At 34.9% G+C, this 16,586-nt stretch overlaps 1 protein-coding gene across 3 annotated transcripts in view; it reads right to left on the reverse strand.

Annotated features, from left to right (window-relative positions):
- Nucleotides 1-16,586, reverse strand: part of GSK3B (glycogen synthase kinase 3 beta) — a 214,438-nt gene that overhangs the window by 65,345 nt on the left and 132,507 nt on the right. For all 3 annotated transcript variants that reach the window (XM_082712162.1, XM_082712161.1, XM_082712163.1), the window contains exons 5-6: nucleotides 8,151-8,281; nucleotides 4,255-4,361 (exon numbers count right to left, since the gene is read on the reverse strand). In XM_082712162.1, coding sequence (XP_082568288.1) covers nucleotides 4,255-4,361; nucleotides 8,151-8,281 — 238 coding nt within the window. The remainder of the gene's footprint in view (nucleotides 1-4,254; nucleotides 4,362-8,150; nucleotides 8,282-16,586) is intronic.

Consider the following 16,586-nt stretch of genomic DNA (forward strand, 5'->3'; position numbering starts at 1 on the left):
AACTAGAAGTTTTTTGTGCTTAGCTTTTCAATAGATGAATTTTTCATGTTAAACAAAAAGTATAGGGCGCCTGGGTGGCTCAGTGGGTTAAGCCGCTGCCTTCGGCTCAGGTCATGATCTCAGAGTCCTGGGATCGAGTCCCACATCGGGCTCCCTGCTCAGCAGAGAGCCTGCTTCCCTTTCTCTCTCTCTGCCTGCCTCTCCATCTACTTGTGATTTCTCTCTGTCAAATAAATAAATAAAACCTTTAAAAAAAAAAAAGTATAAGGTGACAGGAGGTTAGGGAAAAGAAGAGCTGCATCATAGCAAAAGAAAAGCACAAACGGAAATAAGAGATGTGAGAATGAGTATCAAGGTACATGAACACAAGCGGAGTCAGAAACGAAGCAGAAAGAGTAAGGAGAGGGGGAAAAAAAGTGGAAATATAAATGAGAAAAGAAAAAAAATAATGTTAAGGAGGGCCAGTAAGTCCAAACTGGGATGGGTATGTGAGATATGAGCCTGCCAGTGTATTATTTTGTTGTAAAATTAAAACATTTTAAGGGAAAAAAACAAAACACAATAATTCACTTTTAAGTAAAAATGGACACCTCAATCCTGAGAGTAAACTTTTAAAAAATAATTTAAATAAGTTTTAATAATTTGTAAAAAATTTTAATTAATTAAAAATAATTTAAAGGATATAATCCTGGCTTACCCAAGATAGTCCTGGTTTAGATTTATTGTCCTTGGATAATCACTAATAGCATCCTCTTTCTCTTTTAAAAGTATTACCAAATAAGAAGTTAAATTATATGGGCAATCTATTTATAGCCCACCATTAAGACCTTCTACAAGGAAAAGCTAGTTTTCAGTTTCTGGATGCCTGAGATTCCTGGGTTTTGTATGAACCAACAATTAAGTGCATTAGAGGATGAACATAAATCTCTGGTGGGCCTTCTCATCTACCAGTAAGAAAGGAGAAGAACAGTGAATGGCATGGGGTCAACAAATAGTTTAAGAGGTCTGATACGGTAAGATGCATTACCAAGAAGGGTAAGAAATCTCTGCCAGTAACTACCTTTTTACTGACATAAGAAAACAATGACAAAAAATTTATATAAGAAATTCAAGTTGATCTTGTCCAGTTCTAAGTAATGATAACCAAGACACCTATTTTGCAAGCACTGACCAAAAAGAACCCTCCTTGATATACTAGGTAATTGCTAAATTAGGCAAATATTAAAACCTGCTAAGAACACTTAACTTCATTCAAAGCCAAATAATACTAACTCTAAAGATGGAAGGAGAAAAAATATATATCTTCTTTAACACAAAGGCTTTATTTTGATCTAAGTTTAAAAATATGCCTTTACCTAGCCAATTAGTTGAAAGGTAATACGCACTCATTTCTTTACAATAGAAAATAATTCATCTCAGAAGACAAGGCTAGAAAAAGTACAAGGAAATAATTAAATATTTATTAAAAAATCACGGGAAATACTTTCTTACACTGGATTTAGGTACAAATATGGGAGACAAGGAATAAAACATTAAAGAACACTATTGCTTAGTGGTTGCCACAGACTAATAATCCTAAAATTCAGGTGGCAACTATACCAATGGTCCTCAATGTTAACTCATGCAAACTACCAAAACCAAGGTATTTACCATTCACTTTCTGGGAGAAACCAAAATCTCTTCTGTTCATACTAAATGGGACAAATGAGTAATATTCTCCAAACAGAATAAAACAGGAGGAATAATAATAATAATAATAATAATAATAATAATAATAATAATAATAAAATAATAAGTACTCTGACCCATTGACTTATCTGGTTATTTGGGGATTTCAACTAAAATAGTGTTCTGCTTCATACTTAATGCTCATTCCTGGTAAAAGTAATCTTTCAAGATCATTTAGTTTAACACAGTTAATTCACAGATAAGAAAACTGAGGCACAATAAAGATCAGGGACTTGTCCAAGGTAAAGCTACTGAATAGCAGAGCTACCCCTGGAACCCAATTTCAATTCCCAGTCAAGACACCACTGTCAGAGAATAACTAACTGCTTCTTCGAGTGTCTATAAACTCAAATCTTCATCCTGAAGAACCATTTGTTCTCTGCCCTTTCTCAGTAAGATAATATAATCAGAGCCATCAGCCTGAGCTTTGGTTATATACAAATAGGACAATAATCTACTCTGAACCAGCTACTCTCTCATTTCAAACAATTGTTAAAAATATTTCTAAAATGTATCTGCATTAGCACACTTAATACTTTTGTTTCTGTCTTCAAATCACCAGAGTCATGAGAGGAAATACCCAAGTCTAAAAAGGGAGGTCAAATCCAGGCTTATTAGGGTTCAAAAGACCAAAGTTCAATCAGTGGCGTATAGTTGAGTCCTAAGCCTAGAAAGTCAGATTCTGGTATTAGCCATACAAAGGAGGCTATTGGAAAGGAGGCACTCATAACATCCAGAGAAGTGATTCCTAATAGAGAAAATGGACTAAAATGCTCTTCTTTTGCAAGATGATTCCACAGAACCGCTAAGGCACATGGACATTTATAGAAGTAATGCACTCTTAAGCGGGTAGTGAGTTTTTTTTAATACATGCCTTGTTAATGTGTCACATGATGTGGTCATGACTTTTTTAAAAGAGGCAAACTGCATTTATTTTGGGTGACCCTAAATAGGTGACCACAACTCATCCCAATATCTGGTATGTGAATGATCAGTATCATATATGTGAATAAAATATAGAGCAGCTGTAAAGTCCAAGGATATTTCCAAAGATAAAGGTCTGAAATTTGCTCTTGCAGAGAGTCAAGTTAACAAATAGCATGAAACAAATATCTTCTTCCACTTCTTCAGTACTTTCACTAATATTTTATTTAATCTTCACAGAAACTCAGAAAAGTAGGTAGAACTGTTAGCAACCTCCACGTCATAGCTTAGTTAAGTAGTAACAGACCTAGAACTCAAATCTAGTTCTACTCCAACCAAAATACTCTTTTTGCTCTTTCTCATTTGTCCCTTAGCATAGGCCATATAACAGCAATGATGAAACTGACAGCATTACACACACACACAGGGACACACACACACACACAATTATACTCTCATCTTCCAGTGTAGCAGGTCTCAAAGTATGGTCTGCAGAGCTCTGGGCCCCCTGGACCTTTAAAGAGGTCCTAACGGGTAGAACTATTTTCTTAAGAATATCAAGATATTATCTACCTTTTTCACTGTGTTGACATTTGCACTAATGGTGCAAAAGAAATGATAAGTAAAACTCTGGGTCCCTTGGCACAAATCAAATTGCTCTTTGGCATTTTTGTCCTTTAGGCAAAATAAAAATGGTAATGTGTTTCTGTATAGAGGCCTGTGTTCATATCAGAAAATTTCCACTTGTATTAAAAGACAAAAACTGTCCACATTCTGGTGTTTCTTAGAGTTCTGTAACTATGGGTTCTTTTTGGTTGGCTGGTTTGGTATTTGCATGCTTTTGGTTCTATTTTTGGATTAAGGAATTCTCTTCAGAAACAGAATGTTACAATAAAATAATTCTGACAGTTACGTGTACACCTAGTCTAAAGCTGCTCATCCTCTCTTAGCTTTACCATTCATGTGCACCTGACAGTACTATGTTCACTTTTATTAGTATCCTAAAATGGGGTAGAAGAGGAAGTCATTGAAGACTGAAGCAAATTATCCCTATTCAATTCGTTCTAATCACTAAAGATCTTTTGTGAAGACTTCACAGAATCAATGGGTTTAGCCAAACAAATGAGAAAGAATTGTTTTTTTGTGACTTGACTCAACAGCAAATAAGCAACTGGGATAGCACAGTAGGAATGACAACAATATGGCCATCCTATCATTTTCATCATCAATGTTATGGATGCAACTTCTCCAAATAGTGATCAAGCTCAGAAGTTAGTATTTCAGGAGAATTAAAATGTTAAGAAAGAAAAGATACACTTAGGATTTATTTGAAATTTTAAAAGTTAAAAAAACAAACATAGTCATAATCATAATCAAAAAATCCCAGAAACCTTAGTAAAAAATAATAAATATACCTTAAATTCTGAGAGCTGACATTTAAAATACTCTACACATTTTTGCACATCAGTCTTTAAGAAGAAACAGATTTTAGGTCATCCCTATTTTTATATTTAAGTGAAAGTATAGATTAGTAATACTAAATTACTAAAAACAAGATGTAATTAATAATTACAAGCCAATATATTCATATTCAGTACTTACCTATACTAGAGGTATAATCAGTGGCTCCAAAGATCAACTCTGGTGCCCTATAGTACCGAGAACAGATATACGAAACATTGGGTTCTCCTCGGACCAGCTGCTTTGCACTAAAAAAAAAAAAAAAAGCATAAATTCTTTAAACTCAGTGTAAACCTTAAAAGAACCTAAACTTTCATTTACAACCCTGAACATTTATCTAAGATTCACACCATTAAATCATACAACAAGCAAAAAAAGAAAAATAAGAACCATAACTACCTAACAAAAGAATCTTATAATTTAAACATAACAGTAAAAAAGTAGCTTTTAAAGAATGCCTTTATCAACTGTCACCTAAGGAAAAAGAAATAGAAAGTCATAAAAGGACAAATGCTGAATTTCTTGTTATCTTCTGTTCCTTGAATACTACTTCTAAAATATAAAGGAGGGCAGGAAAAGTAAGAAGTACCTCCACCCACCAAAAAACACAGTAATGGATTATAATACAAGAATGAATACTTCTTACCACGAGAGTTTTTTAAACAGAAATTGATCACTCTCTTATAATTTGACTTCAGCATCAGAGTAAATATCCCAAGGCTTACCCAATCTATTCTCTTTTTCCACTGTGTTGGTCAATTTATTAATTGTCTAAATATTCATTACTCAATAAATAAGACAGGTCCTCCCCTGTAGGTCAGAGATGATTCACAGCCTCTGAATTCTAACTCCGCTATTGTAAATTTAGTTACATGTTCTCTAATCCAACTTTTATTCAAAATACTTTGTGACATGTATTTTAAACATTAATTAGTTTCTTTGGAGCTGTCTCTCAAGATAATTTAGAGATACACTGAAATAAACTCCTGTAGAAGTTAACTACTTTGGCAAAGAAGGACAACAAAGATAAATACAGGCAATAAACACATATAACAAAATCAAAACAGAAAGAACGTAAGTAATAGGGAAAGGGAAAATTTTGAGGTAAAGGTATAGGAAATCAGAGTAGAGACAAATGAAAGTAGTCACAAAGGTTTCGAAGGTTGGACTTTCTTTTCTTTCTTTTATTTCTGGTCAATGATAATCCTTACGTTAATTTGTTCTTCCTTCATTACAAGTTTTGAAGAGGGAGGCAGTTTATTTTTTTAACATTCTCCCCAAGTATTGACACACAGCACTAATTTCATAAATTAACAAATATCAATCCTTGCTTTTTGCCTGCATGAAAATTAAGATACCTTTTCAGCTTAGCTGATAAAAACTTTCTACTTTATAAAAGGTTTTTTTTTAAAGATTTTATTTATTTATTTGACAGACAGAGATCACAAGTAGGCAGAGAGGCAGGCAAAGAGAGAGAGAGAGAGAGGGAAGCAGGCTCCCTGCTGAGCAAAGAGCCCAATGCAGGGCTCAATCCCAGGACCCTGGGATCATGACCTGAGCCGAAGGCAGCGGCTTAACCCACTGAGCCACCCAGGCGCCCTATAAAAGTTTTTTTTATATTAGTAAGAGAGATTCCAATTATATTGTCAGAAAATTCACTATAAGACAATAAAGGTAATATTGGAAACTCTGCATCCTATAGATTTCCTGGATACTTGATGAAGCTACCTTCATTCTCTTCAGATGAGGCTTGAAGTTCCTTCCCATCCTTTGAAGGATGAGAGCAACCAATATAATGACCACACTTAGTTTTGAGAAAGCCCAACTAGATCTTCAGCTACTTCTAGACCTTATTTCATCTAGTTTAAAAAAAAAAAATCACTAAAAGAGAGTAATACTGTTTTATTCAAGTCACTACCAACCTGGCACTAAGAACCTAAAGTGTATTTAAAATTCTACTTGCCGAAACCAACTGTTAAAAAACAAACAAAAAAGAGCAGCTTTGTTATTTATCGGAGCTATTAAAAATGACCTATTACCACAGAGGTGAGATCCCTGTTCTAAATATATCAGAACAAAGCAATTCCTATGCGCCAATAAAATTCTCCATAGCAGCAGTATTTTCACTATGGTTGAGAACAGAAACTACTAAACTTGACGTCTCAGTCTTTTTACAGTTCATACTGGTCAGTCACTCTCCGTGGGGAAGATACCCTGTAACAGTAAAACTCATCTGATTTCAGCAGTTATGTGCACTTTGTTTCAAGCATCAGATAAGAGTTTTGATTTAATAGCCTTCAGCTTTTGTTATAGTTGAAGGAAGAGTTATAGCTTGCAAAATGAGCCGAATCCTAAACAGGTATCTGAGACCAGTTAACTATAAAAGGGGGATGGTCTGAAGGAGCACACTGCTTTGAGACTAAGAATTGACTCCAAAGGAGCAGATGTGCTTGTTTTTCTGACACACTCAAGAGACAGCCTATGAAGAATATATCTTATATTAAACCTAAAATTTAAACTGCGGGCTGACATGGAAGTATTACAAAGAGGTGGAAATAGAGATATTAGGAGATGTGGATCAATATTTATAAAGAGCTGAACTGAAAAGAATTTGTGAGGATAAAAAAATGGAGAGAATCCAAGTTATGTGGCAATGTACTAGGGACTGAGAGGAGAAAGACTAATCTAGGTGGAAGAAGGTTAACTGAGTGAGTTACACTAGGATATAAGGATAGATTACAAGAAGCACAAGTTGCTGAATACTATGAAGATTAAAAGGATGACGTCTTATGACACAATATAATATTACCAAGGAATCAGTTTAAGAAAACAAAGTGCACTGGAATTTGCAGAAAAGGAGAACAAGAGACTCAATATAGAGGAAAAGGAAGAAAACACTGCTACTAAGGTTAACACTGAAATGAAAAAGAATGCAGCAATGAATGCTAGTACTTTAAAAAAAAACAAACAAACAAAAACAAAAACACAACTGCTCAGCAGCAAACTCTTGGTTTTGGCTTAGGTCATAATCTCTGGGTCGTGAGATCAAGTCCTGTGTTAGGCTCCCTGCTCGGGGCAGAGTCTGCTTGAGGGTCTCTCCTTCTGTCCTTCCCTTCTTACCCCCCAGCTTGCCTCTCCCCCACTTTCTAATAGATAAATAAAACCTTCAAAAAAATTAGTTCTTATTAAGAAAGGAATATAAACACATAATAAAACATTCAAATAATACGAGGTACCATCAATGAAAAAGCAAGTTTCTCAACCACACTATACTCCCTGTTTCCCTTCCTAGGGGCAATCAATGTTATGGGTTTATTACCTATCATTCCAGAAATAATCATATACCTATATACATGTGGCTATACCATGTTTTTAAAACAAAAATGAAAAAGCTTTATATAGTACTGATCTTGTTTTTTAATTTTTCTAAGACATTATTCCTTTTTACAGTTGCATGTATTACATTAAATGTGTATATACTATAATTTATCTGGTCACTTTCCTACTAACATTTATAAACAATCTTATGATAAAAATCCCTGTATATACACTATTTTCAAGTATTTCTAAGGGACTAATTCCTACAAATTAAAATGCTGGAAAAAAGACTATACATATTTATAATTCTAACAGAATTTATTAAACTACTCTTATAAGAATCTGTAAATAGTGCATACTCCTTGAATAAGGACTATGGTATTTTTGTAGTGATACTGTAAAAGGCATACAGTTTTTTTTGTTCTGTTTTTTTTTTAAGTTAATTAATTTATTTATCTGACAGAGAGAGAGATAGAGAGACAGCAAGAGAGGGAACACAAGCAGAGGGCGTGGGAGAGTGAGAAGCAGGATCCCTGCAGGGAGCCTGATGCAAGACTCAACCCCAGGGTGCTGAGATCATGACCCAAGCCAAAGGCAGATGCTTACCTACTGAGCCACCCAGGTGCACCCAAAGGCATATAATTTTAAAAGAGCATACAGAGTAGGAGGGTGGGACTGGGGAGGAGTGAAAGAAGGGAGAAGAAAAGAAAAAAACTTACCTTCCAAAGTCACAGAGTTTTAAAACAGCTGTATCAGGATCCAACAAGAGGTTCTGTGGTTTAATATCCCGATGGCATATTCCAAAGGAATGGATATAGGCTAAACTTCGGAACAGCTGATACATATACAACTGGAAAATATAGTAAAAATTAATGAAGACTTTGTCCCAAACAAATCAGATTCTTTTAAGCAGTAAATAAAGTAACAGATTTTCAGAAAAGAGCAGCACTCAATCTCCCTTTTATGAATTTCATGTCATTTATATATTAATTAGCTAATTAAAGTTGCATTAACCATGTTATATTTGCACCATCCCCCTCAATAAGAAAAAGGAAATGTCACAATGTGATTTATAAATTTTTATTTTACTGACATCTTACCGCAAGCCTCCTAAAATGGGCTATTAAAAAAAATACAGATGGAATACCCCAGAAAGGTATTCCAGATCATGTGGCTAGCAAGTAACACTGTTTAGACCAGAAGCCAAGTATTCTGTTTTTTTCTAAGTTCACTATTCTTATTAAGTATGTACATTTTCATCTTTAGAATAATATTTTCCTGAGATGTCAGCCCTAGAGCTTACTGATAGAGGGGACCAGGAAAACTCACATGTGACTGAGAAAAATCTATAACCAATGATCTATCAAGACATCAGTAGCTACACCAATCTTCCTATATTATCTTTCAGAAATAAGTAGACTTTAAAATGCTATTAAAAAACGCATCCCTGGGGCACCTGGGTGGCTCAGTGAGTTAGAGCCCCTGCCTCTGGCTTGGGTTGTGGTCTCAGGGTCCTGGGATTGAGCCCTGAGTTGGGCTCTCTGCTCGGTGGGGAGCCTGCTTCCCCCTCTCTCTCTGCCTGCCTCTCTGCCTACTTGTGATCTCTCTGTGTGTGTGTGTGTGTCAAATAAATAAATAATGTATTTTTTAAAAAGGGGCCCCTGGGTAGCTTAGTGGGTTAAAGCCTCTGCCTTCAGCTCAGGTCATCGTCTCAGCGTCCTGGGATTGAGCCTTGCGTTGGGCTCTCTGCTTAGCAGGGAGCCCGCTTCCTCCTCTCTCTGCCTTCCTCTCTGCCTACTTGTGATCTGTCTGTCAAATAAAAAAAAAAAAAAATGCATCCTTGCTGATTATTGACATCAAATTGAAGGGATATTTATTTCAATTCTATTATTAAAAAAATACACTGAGAAACTGACTCTGCAGGGAAGCTAGCTGAGGAAGACAGGGACTCTATCAAGAAAGTGAATATATCTTAAATCTGTTTATCCTAAGGTTGGTGTTTAAATTTTTCTGACTACTTACCTTCTGATCCCTACCTCAAAGTTATATATCATGGAAAGAATTTTTGAAATGAGTTCAACTCAAGTATATCAGTATCTTGGTTAAAATAACGACAAAGTCAAAGGTCAGGAAAGTACTGATAGAAGGCACTACCTTCAGAGGCTACTGTTAAGATTTACTAGGTTTTTTTTTTTTTTAAGGTTATATTTATTTATTTGACAGACAGAGATCACAAGTAGACAGAGAGGCAGGCAGAGAGAGTTGGAAGCAGGCTCCCCGCTGAGCAGAGAACCCGATGCCTGGCTCCTTCCCAGGACCCTAGGATCATGACCTTGGCAGAGGGCAGAGGCTTTAACCCACTGGGCCACCCAGGTGCCCCAAGGCTTACTAGTTTCTGGAAGTTAACATGAGGCCTACTTTTCTCCAGACAGGCCCTGATGAAAACTACAGAAAACTCAATTTCAGTACATTCTTAATGTTATACTGAACTAAAGCTGGAGGAGTTTAAGCCTTTTTAAAAATGAAGCATGATGTAAAATGTATGAAAGAGATCTTCAATAAGGTCAGCATTTTGTCCCCAAAGTTAGAATTAAGGGATGTAGGGGTGCCTAGGTGGCTCAGTGGGTTAAAGCCTCTGCCTTCGGCTCAGGTCATGGTCTCAGGGTCCTGGGATCAAGCCCTGCATAAGGCTGTCTGCTCAGCGGGAAGCCTGCTTCCTCCTCTCTCCCTGCTTGCCTCTCTGACTACTTGTAATCTCTATCAAATAAATAAATAAAATCTTTTTTAAAAAAAGAATTAAAGGATGTCGGTATTCCATATAATTTTAAAAAGCTTCCTAATTCTATCATGTTATTATTATTGTTCAAGATATCATCATATCTCCAAGTCCTAAAGCTTACTCTCAGAGTTCTAAAAGTTAAATTTACTACTATTAAGAAAATAAGCTCAAATAAGAAATTAAGTTCACAGCTATTAATTTATTAAAGGAGAGATTTTACTATCAGGGTGCTAATGTCTGGGTCAGCAATCACCAGTGTGAAAAAAATGTTTTGTCAAAAATGCTTAAGACCTGGGGCGCCTGGGTGGCTCAGTGGGTAAGCCACTGCCTTCGGCTCAGGTCATGATCTCAGGGTCCTGGGATTGATTCCCGCATCAGGCTCTCTGCTCAGCAGGGGGCCTGCTTCCCTGCCCCTCTCTTTGCCTGCCTCTCTGCCTACTTGTGATCTCTGTCAAATAAATAAATAAAATCTTTAAAAAAAATAAAAATAAAAATAAAAAATAAAAATGCTTAAGACCTTAAATGAGACTGAGGCTTTTTTTTTTTTTACTACATTCATTCATCTAAAAGATCTAATCTGTATCCATTCTCCTCACTTTATCTTTTGAAAAGATACAGAAGAAATGTACAATTTCGTATCTATTTTGTTTTAGACTCTGTAAAAGTATATTTACAGGAAAATGGAGAGGCCTTCTCTACTATCAAGACAGCAGTAACAGTAACAAGAAAAAGCTACTATTCTAAGTGCTTTACATGCATTTTCATTTAATCTTTATGTAATAATAGGCATTATTATTTTTATTTTCCATATAAAGTGCCTGAGGCACAGAAGATAAGCAATTTATCCAAATCAGATACTAAATACTCCATAGTGGCTTGGGAAAGTATACCTCTTTAATAATGATTTCTGTGTTTTATCATATTTTTATTCTATTAAATGAAAGTGTAAAAATGTAACCATTAAATAGCTTGATCACCAAGTAAATACAAGAATGATAAACTCTTAGAAACTCAGGAGATATTTAGCACATTTTGAAATTCAAGATTGACTGATAGATTTTTTTAAAGATGTTATTTATTTATTTGTCAGAGAGAGAGAGAGAGACAGCGAGAGTGGGAACACAAGCAGGGGGAGTGAGAGAGGGAGAAGCAGGCTTCCCGCTGATCAAGCAGCCCCATGTGGGGCTTGATCCCAGGACTCTGGGATCATGACCTGAGCTGAAGGCAGACGCATAACAACTGAGCCACCCAGGCGCCCCTCAAGATTTATTCAATACATACTGTCAAACCAAGCCTGTTTTACCCTTTTGTTTAGTTCATTCTTGCAGGCACTCTGCGAGATGCATATTTATCCTCATTTTCATAGGTGTGGTAACTGAAGGCCAAATGAATAGTCTGATCTGTTACAAACTTATCAAATCTAACTCAAGTCCACTGTTCTTTCCTCTTTGCTACTAAATCTGTTTAAAACAAACAATACATAACAATTTTGTTTATGATTCAAGAAAAATGCAGCCAACTTTCTTGTGTCTCCAGACCAAGTTCTTTAACCTGTCTTTTCAATAAAAAAAAAAAAAAAAATTAAAATTCACAATGATGATTTTCCTGGTTTCAGACTTTAATTTTAAAACCTACTTAGTTATAGAAGATGCTCATCAAAAGGCAAAGGTGCTCAAAAACTTTTTAACTTGTATATTAACCACCATCAACTACAAAGTGACCCATACTATAAAAACTGAAGAAACGTTTAAAGCAATAATATAATATAATATAATATTACTTCTCCAGAAAAAATGAAAAAGTGGATGTCAAACAATTACAAAGGACTGCAGCTGCCATTCTGGTGACATGTATGCTAAACAAGTATTTATTGGATGGTCAGGTCCATGAAGGCAAGAGTATATGTGCTTATTATTTTTACTTCATCTCCCAATCCAATATTTTTCACAAAACATAGTTTTATAAAACCAGGTAAAATGAATAAGTGAATGAGATCAAATTATCAATTTCAGACAATGTTCTTATCTTTTTTAAACTCTTAAAAATAAGAATAGATTTGAGTCCTTAAAAAACAGGCCAACAGCTCAGATTCTGGAAGGGCTACGGTTATATAAAAGAAGCATCCTTTTTTCCACAAGGGGGTGAAAGGAGTGTTAGATCTTTCCTTGTATGCCGACTTCAATATGCATATACCTTGTTTTCTTTTTTACAATATAGGATGCCAAAGATCTCATCCAAATATATGCTGTCAAAAACACTGAAAACATTGTGTGCCCGGGTGATTGAGTCGGTTAAGCATCTGACTCGGTTTCAGCTCAGGTCATGATTTCAGAATCCTGAGATTGAACCCCGTGTTGGGCTTCCTGCTCAGCGCAGAGTCTGCTTGAGATTCTCTGCCCCTTCCCTCTCTGCTCATGCCCTCTCTTTCTCTAAAAATATACATAATCTTTAAATAAAACAAAACAAACCACAGAAAATACAAGGCTCTTTACTACATTATTTGTAATAAGAAAAACAAAAACAAACACCTGAAGAGAAAACAACAGACCATTAGTAGGTAACCAGCTGAATAAATTAGGATATAGCCATATAATACACTAATGTGGAGCTATAAAAGGAAGGTGAAATAGCTATGTCTATCTATGTTAATAAAGAGTGATCTCCAGAATGTATTTTTAACTTAAAAAGTATCATGGAGGAAAAATGTACATATTATGTAACTATTTACATAAAAAGGAGGTGGAAAAATAATTATATACATCTGCTTATTTTAAAAATGGAAGGACTATAAAAAATTTAAATATTTAACTGGGGGAGAGAGGAAATAGAGAAGAAACAGGTAAAAAAGTTAAACTTATTTGATGATAATCCTTATTTTGTAGATTTTACTTTGGAACTACATAATATTTCATATTAATGTTGACATAAAATTTAAAGCAAAATTAATTTTAAAAAATATTTTTAGGGAGGGGTGGGGTCAGAAGGAGAAGAGAGAGAATCTTGAGCACACTCCATGTCCAGCAGGGAACCTGATGTGGGGCTCTGTCTCATAATCCTGAGATCATGATCTGAGCCAAAAACAAGAGTCAGGCTCTTAACTGACTGAGCCACCCAGGCACCGCATGAATAAAAAAATTTTAAATGCAATCTCCAATAAAAGTAAAATGAAATAAACAAAGCTTGGAGTGCCTGGGTGGCTCAGTTGGTTAAGCGGCTGCCTTCAGCTCAGGTCAAGATCCCAGAGCCCAGGGATTGAGTCCTGCTTGATGGGCAGCCTGCATCTCCCTCTCCACCACCTGTGCTCTCCTATACATGCACTCTCTCTTTCTCCCTCAAATAAATATTAAAAAAAAAAAAAAAAAAAGAAAGAAATGAACAAAGCTTAATGATACATACTTGCACAGAGAGGAAATACTCAATTTAAGAGAAAAATTTTACTGTTCATACCTAATAAAATATACCATAGAAATAAAAAGAAATGCAAAGTGATCTTAAATTACTTTCACTTGGTTGTGGTAGTGTCACTATTATTATTCTAAGACTATTATAGGTAGAGTGGAGGACAGAACAAGTAATTATACTATCAATGAAAAATGGAATTTTTAGTGTAAGAGAAAGAAAATATAGATGGAAGATTGTTAACCCCCCTCAATATTTAATGAGCAATGTCAATCTATATTAACCTTTGAGATAAAAAAAAAGATGTATTTTATATGAAAAGCTTATTGAAGTATTTTCTAACTCTGTGCACTAAAAAACCCAGAAAGAATAACCAACCCTGTAGCAATTACCTCTCCTAACATTAGAGACAGTAGTCTCTAAATATCATTTCTCCCTTAAAGAATAAGGTCTCCTTGAAGAAAAGGTTGATTCCAAGTCTGGGGAAGAAATGTATAAGATGAACCTAGAACACTACCATGCTAGAAAGTAAAGAAGCTATCAAAGATTAGATTATTGAGACTCAGGCAAGAAGTTTTAAAACAAACCTACATAACAAATACCTTGTTGATCACTTCTGGAGGAACCTGTGAACCAACTAATTATAAATTTTTGTAAATTAAGGGATATAATCATGCATATCCTGTATTTATTATATAAACTGTACCTCGGGTAATCAAATACTTGATGTGGGAAACTATTTCAGCTTATAAATTTTCTTGGATAAAGATTTCATTTATTTATTTATTTATTTATTTCAGAGAGAGAGAGAGAGAGAGACAGGGTGAGTGGTTGGGGGAGGGAGGGAAAGGTAGGGGAAGCAAATCTCAAGTGGACTCCACGCTAAGCGCAGGGTGGATCTGACGACCTGAACTTGAAAACAAGAGCTGGATGCTCACCCAGGTAGGGCACCCAAGCGTCCTCCAGCTTATAAATAAAGAATGAATAATAACTTAAGAACATGCATATTTTGTAAGCCTTTATAAATTAACAGATTTAGGCAATGATCAATGGTTACAAGCATCACAAAAAAGATATTGTGTTCTTAAGGAAACCGCTCAATAGTACATATGCAGTAGTCTTGAATCTTATAAAAATATATCTAATCACCAATTTGCAGGAAATACAGAAGGCAGAGCAACATATTAACACTACAGTAACCCAATCAGCAAAACTCAGACCATGAAACTGCACATCAACTGACCCAGTTTGTTTAATACCAAAGTGTAAGAGAGAAGAATGGTCTATAAGTTAAAAGAAAAATTAGACACATATATCAGCCAATTATAAAATACGCACCTTACCTAATTCTAAGAAACTTAAAATCACACACACACACACACAGGCAATAAAAATAGTAGATATCTAAAGGTGTTAGTGATTAACTATTTATTTGTATAGGTAATGACAATGATATTGTAACTAAGCTTTTAAAAAGAAAGACCCTATCATTTACACATATATAATGAAATAGTTACAGATGAAAATAACAGCATCTGTGACTTGCTTCAAAATAAAGGAAGTGGGGAGTAGAGGATGGTATAGGTGAAACAAAAGTGGCCATGAACTGATCATTGTTCAAATAGTATAATGGGTACATGGGGGTTCATTATTCCATTTTCTCCTTTATTTCTATTTGAAATCTTCAATAATAAAAACATATATTTAGAGTGACCAAAGACAAGATCCTGAAACGAGTAAAATTTCTGTAGACAGATATAGGAAAAGAAAATCACTTGGCACATTTTATGTTAAATAGTGAGAGAACAGGTATTGGCTTAGCTATGGAGCAATACAGATATGCTAGGAGGGAAGTGAACTCGAAGAGTAGATTCAACAGAGGTATTACTACCCCTCTCTCGGGAATTTTGCCAATTCAAAAGAATATGACCTATCTAACTACTTTAGTAACACTATGTATTTTTTGTTTTATAGTTATTTGTGTAATTGTTTTTCTTCTTATTAGAGAAGGAATAAAATATTTTATTAAGCTTCACATTGTTCTGCAATCATTTAGCATTTGTTTGCTGAATTAGAGTTGAAATAAAAAACTCGTCTAACTACTGTGTACATCTTATTAAATATCCACATGTTGTTTTTTAAAATCTAGTGTTAAGATTTTCTATTACTTTTATTTTACAGTCCCAAAAGTGCTTCCTCATATGTTAAGTTCACCTTACAGACCAACAATGCTTAATTGTGAGCAGTAAAGAAATGAATACAATTTTACCAACGTGGAAGCTAAGTAGAGAGTAGATCGGTAACTGCCCAAAAGCACTTAATTTAATAGCAGAGTTGGGTCTCAAAACTAGGTCTTCAGGAACTAAATCTAGGGTTTCTTCTGCTTCATAAATCCATCAACATTCTAAACTGAGATGTTCAAAGATTACCTAGATTTAGGGACTTAAAAGGGGTAGTCTAGTGTGCAGATTATCTTGAATAGGACCCACTATTTTAAAATTAGAATAAAGTACTAAAGTACATTTGTAGTACAAAAACCGTGTCTTTTAGTTCCTCCTATTATCAACTTAACCACCAACTTCAACCAAGTTCCTCCTATTATCAACTTAACCACCAACTTCAACCAAGTCCAAATAAAACTATACTGGAAGCAGATTTTTAAATTCCTAGCACTGAAATCAACAGGAATACTGACTCCTTGTCATAATTATCTAGCTACCAAATTCCTGCTTTGGTACCCATTTTATCACTATAAAGTTTAAAATTGTAACTATTAAGCAAAATTCAGTACTCAATCTTAAGACATTCAGAGTCAATTTTATTTTCTAGAATCACTCCTATAAAGGATAAAATGCAAAAAATTGTATTTAGATAGCTAGACTTTGAAATTTAACACCTAGTGAATTTTCACAATGTCATAGTTAAAAAATAATAATCTGTGTGTCAACCATACTTCAATAAAAATTTTTTTAAAGAT

The sequence above is a fragment of the Mustela nivalis genome, assembly GCF_964662115.1.
Source record: "Mustela nivalis genome assembly, chromosome: 1".
In the NCBI taxonomy this organism is placed as follows: Eukaryota; Metazoa; Chordata; class Mammalia; order Carnivora; family Mustelidae; genus Mustela; species Mustela nivalis.